This window comes from Teleopsis dalmanni, chromosome 2, assembly GCF_002237135.1.
Source record: "Teleopsis dalmanni isolate 2A chromosome 2, ASM223713v2, whole genome shotgun sequence".
Taxonomy (NCBI): Eukaryota; Metazoa; Arthropoda; class Insecta; order Diptera; family Diopsidae; genus Teleopsis; species Teleopsis dalmanni.
This window is the reverse complement of record NC_051847.1, coordinates 155,269,216-155,272,574: the sequence shown is the minus strand read 5'-3', so window position 1 is coordinate 155,272,574 and position 3,359 is coordinate 155,269,216. Positions and strand designations below refer to the sequence as shown.

Sequence of the window (3,359 nt, the reverse complement as noted above, 5' to 3'; positions counted from 1 at the left end):
TTTTAACACCACACCAATACTTTTACATTGCCATTAGTTTCTGTTAAAGAAAAATAAAAGAAGGGACATAAATTCGATAATAATGTGTTGACCTCTGTAGCTTTTTAGCATAAAAGAAAAATTTAGGCGATCTTAATAGCCTTTCCAAATTCAGTACTGATTCTGTAAAATACCCTGCAGATCGGTGGCATTAGACAGTGATATGTTATTTATTTATGTTAGTACCTTCTCCAACTAAATAACGTCGACATGTCTTAGTTGGTGCCTTCTAAAATATCTCACCACTATTATAAATATTGAGTGATGGTGGTAAGTATCCCCCGTTTTTTTGTCACTATATGATGTCGGTACTCCGCTACCCATTTATGACAACATCATTCCAATTATATCGAACGAATACGTGTTTGAAAGGTGAAGTTTCTGGAAAGTAGTTGTACAATTTGTTGCTGGTGTAAAAAGTTATAGTGATTCGAAATGAAAATTAGTCAAATATTTAAAGCAGTGTTGTCCAAATCAGGTAGGACGCGGCCTAATTCAAATCACTGAATAGATTGGAGGGCTGCAGAAATAAATACATACGTTCATAATTTTTCTGGAGAAAAATAAAAATACAACTATATTATTTAATTTAGTCCCTGGATATTAATTTTATACTAAATTATACTAAAGTTTTTTTCAATTAAATAAATTTACGTGAAGTGTTATAACTTATTTAAAACATTTGAAAACACTTATTTGGGATACAATACAAATAATGAATTGTTACCAAAATATAACAAAGAAAAATTTGCCTAAATGTGGTAGATTAGAAAAACGTCGTGGATCGCACAAATTTTAGTCGAGGCCGTGCTTTGGTCAACCCCGAATTAGAGAAATATGTTATGTAATGCTTTATTACTATAAATAGACGAAATATTCATGTTGGTATTCACTGAAGTTAAGCAGTTCTATATATGAAGTTAGTATTCACTGGTATTTACTGAAGTTCTGCATACATCGGGAAAAATTCCGAAATAGAGATTATTTTAAATAACAATAAATCATCTTTTGGTTTTAGCATATGTGATTTATATTATCCGTAGTCCCTCTACCCTACGATAAGTATAGCCAACAAGTATATTAAAACAGAAAATATTGTTATTATTTAAATTTTATAAAAAGGATTTCAAAAAATTATTACAAAGACAATTTGATAAAGAAACTTTATTTAATAATTATTTTTAATTTAATAAAAGTTATTTTTCTAATTTTCGATTGAAATTATTACTTTATCTCAATGCCTATTCTAAACCTATACAATATCTATACAACACTTTTCTACCAATCTACTTCAGTTTGATTGCTTTCTAAATGATATGTATGACCTTTCTTTGCTAAGAAAATTATACAAATTTCTAATCAAAACAAACTGACAATTGCAATGAAAATATTTACAAAGAACATTAACATATTTAAATTACAACTTCAAGAAGTACTAGAAATTCCAACATTCCTAAGGAAAAGACGATGTATCTCAAGTAGTACAAGGAAATACGTAGAAATAATGAATACTGCAGTGTATTAAAATCCGTAAATATCGTAAATAACGTAAATTTTGCCTAAAGCACTATGCAAAATAAACCTTCAAAAGAAATCTACTTATTTGCAGTTGATAGTCTTACAATTGCTCAAATGTATGTGAAAAGTTAATAGCAGAAGAGAATGGAGCAGGGATATGTAAAAGTTAAAGAAGAAGAAGCTTAGTATGGCATAAGTCGCTGAAGTACGCACTCGCATTGAATGTGCGATATGCATACACATAAGGAACCATACCCGCCAAGTAGAAGTTTTCCCCACATCAACGGAGATGTATTGTGTGTCGTCTTGCTGTTAAAGTGAATATTATTGGTTACATGAATCTGGCGTAAATCAGTTACAGTAGCTACATATCTTTCCACGACTTACCACTCCCCACTTGAAAGTGCCTTTTACAATGTGAATTTATTGAGTTTAAATGCAAATTTCCCGTGTTAAAATTTTGCAAAATTTTCTTTGTGAGAATTAGCAAAAAAAAAACCAATTTTTGTAAGTTTTCATGTAGCAAACGAAGTTGAAATTCAGAAGTTAGTGAAGTGGGGGAGAATTGAGAACATAAGTTGACAATGTTGATTCAAGCAGTACAAGTAGTTAAATTTGTAGAAGATTAAGTGTGGATTGCTGTGATGACAATTACTCAAGGTTTATACATTTTAGAAAATAAATTAAGAATTAAAAACTCAGAACAAGAAGAAAGTTTTGTTTTGGTTTTGTTGAAGCTTTAATACCCTTCACACAAATCGTTGTATTATAGTTATTATTAGTTATAATGTTAAAAATAATAGTTATCATTTGAACAGATGTTGTGTTTGGGGGCTACTTGCTATAACTAAGCAATAGACCAAATTTTGATCACCTAGGATTAAAAACTGTAACCGCCCAAAACAAGTATTACATGTTTAACCCAAAAACTGGGAGACAAATTTATCGCCATTCAGATAGGCACAAATATATATAACTTACATATTGTTCGAAAATTTTTTCAAAACCAATAGTTTTTTTTCACTACTAAATGAAAACTGTAAAAAATTGAAGATGTCTTCATATTATATTATAAAATTTACATTAATATTATATACACAGAAGGCTATAAGTTTTAAGAAATACTCATTTTTTGAATTATTACACATATTTTTTTTTATTTATTCAATTATACAAATCTTAATTTTTAATCGTTAACGTATCTTGCATATTATCACCAACATTTGTAGTAGATCCTATATATCTTTAACCATAGAATCCAAATCCTGGACGGAATAACCCACCACCAAATCCTGGTCTTCCATAGAAACCACCACCGAAGCCTGGACGTCCGTAATAGCCACCTCCGAAACCTGGTCTACCAAAGCCACCGAAACCACCTCCATAGTAAGGATTGTAACCGAATTGTCGTTTATTTCTGATCAATTCCTGTTGATTTGATTCTTCAGCTACAGCCAAAGCACACAGGATGGCTGCAATGATGGCAAATACAATAAAAAAACGCATCTTTACTACTCGTTTGTTACTTTTAATTCACTTCAATAATTTTTTGAAGACTGTTCCATTCACAAAATCTTTCACATCTTTTTATACACAAAATTTGTTTGGAAATTGATATCATATTGCTTAAAAATATTAAAATATTATAAACATATAATTTGTTAATATTTTTAATGTCTTATATTATAAAACGAAAGCGCAAAAGATAAATTATTTATTTTCCCTTTTCTAAATCAGCTGTACAATCAAGTAATCATAATAAAATGCATATTATGAGTTACAAAAACAAATGTAGGCAAACC

The 3,359-nt window shown here is 29.7% G+C and overlaps 1 protein-coding gene across 1 annotated transcript; it reads right to left on the bottom strand.

The window, feature by feature from the left end:
* Positions 1-2,802: 2,802 nt before the first annotated feature.
* LOC119675989 (glycine-rich cell wall structural protein-like) lies at positions 2,803-3,063 on the bottom strand. Its single transcript, XM_038087211.1, has one exon. The coding sequence runs from the start codon at positions 3,061-3,063 to the stop codon at positions 2,803-2,805; it is 261 nt and encodes an 86-aa protein (XP_037943139.1).
* Between the last annotated feature and the right edge of the window lie 296 nt (positions 3,064-3,359).

Coding starts and splice junctions, on each gene's coding strand:
- LOC119675989 (XM_038087211.1), bottom strand. CDS start 3,063: ATGCGTTTTTTTATTGTATTTGCCATCATTGCAGCCATCCTGTGTGCT.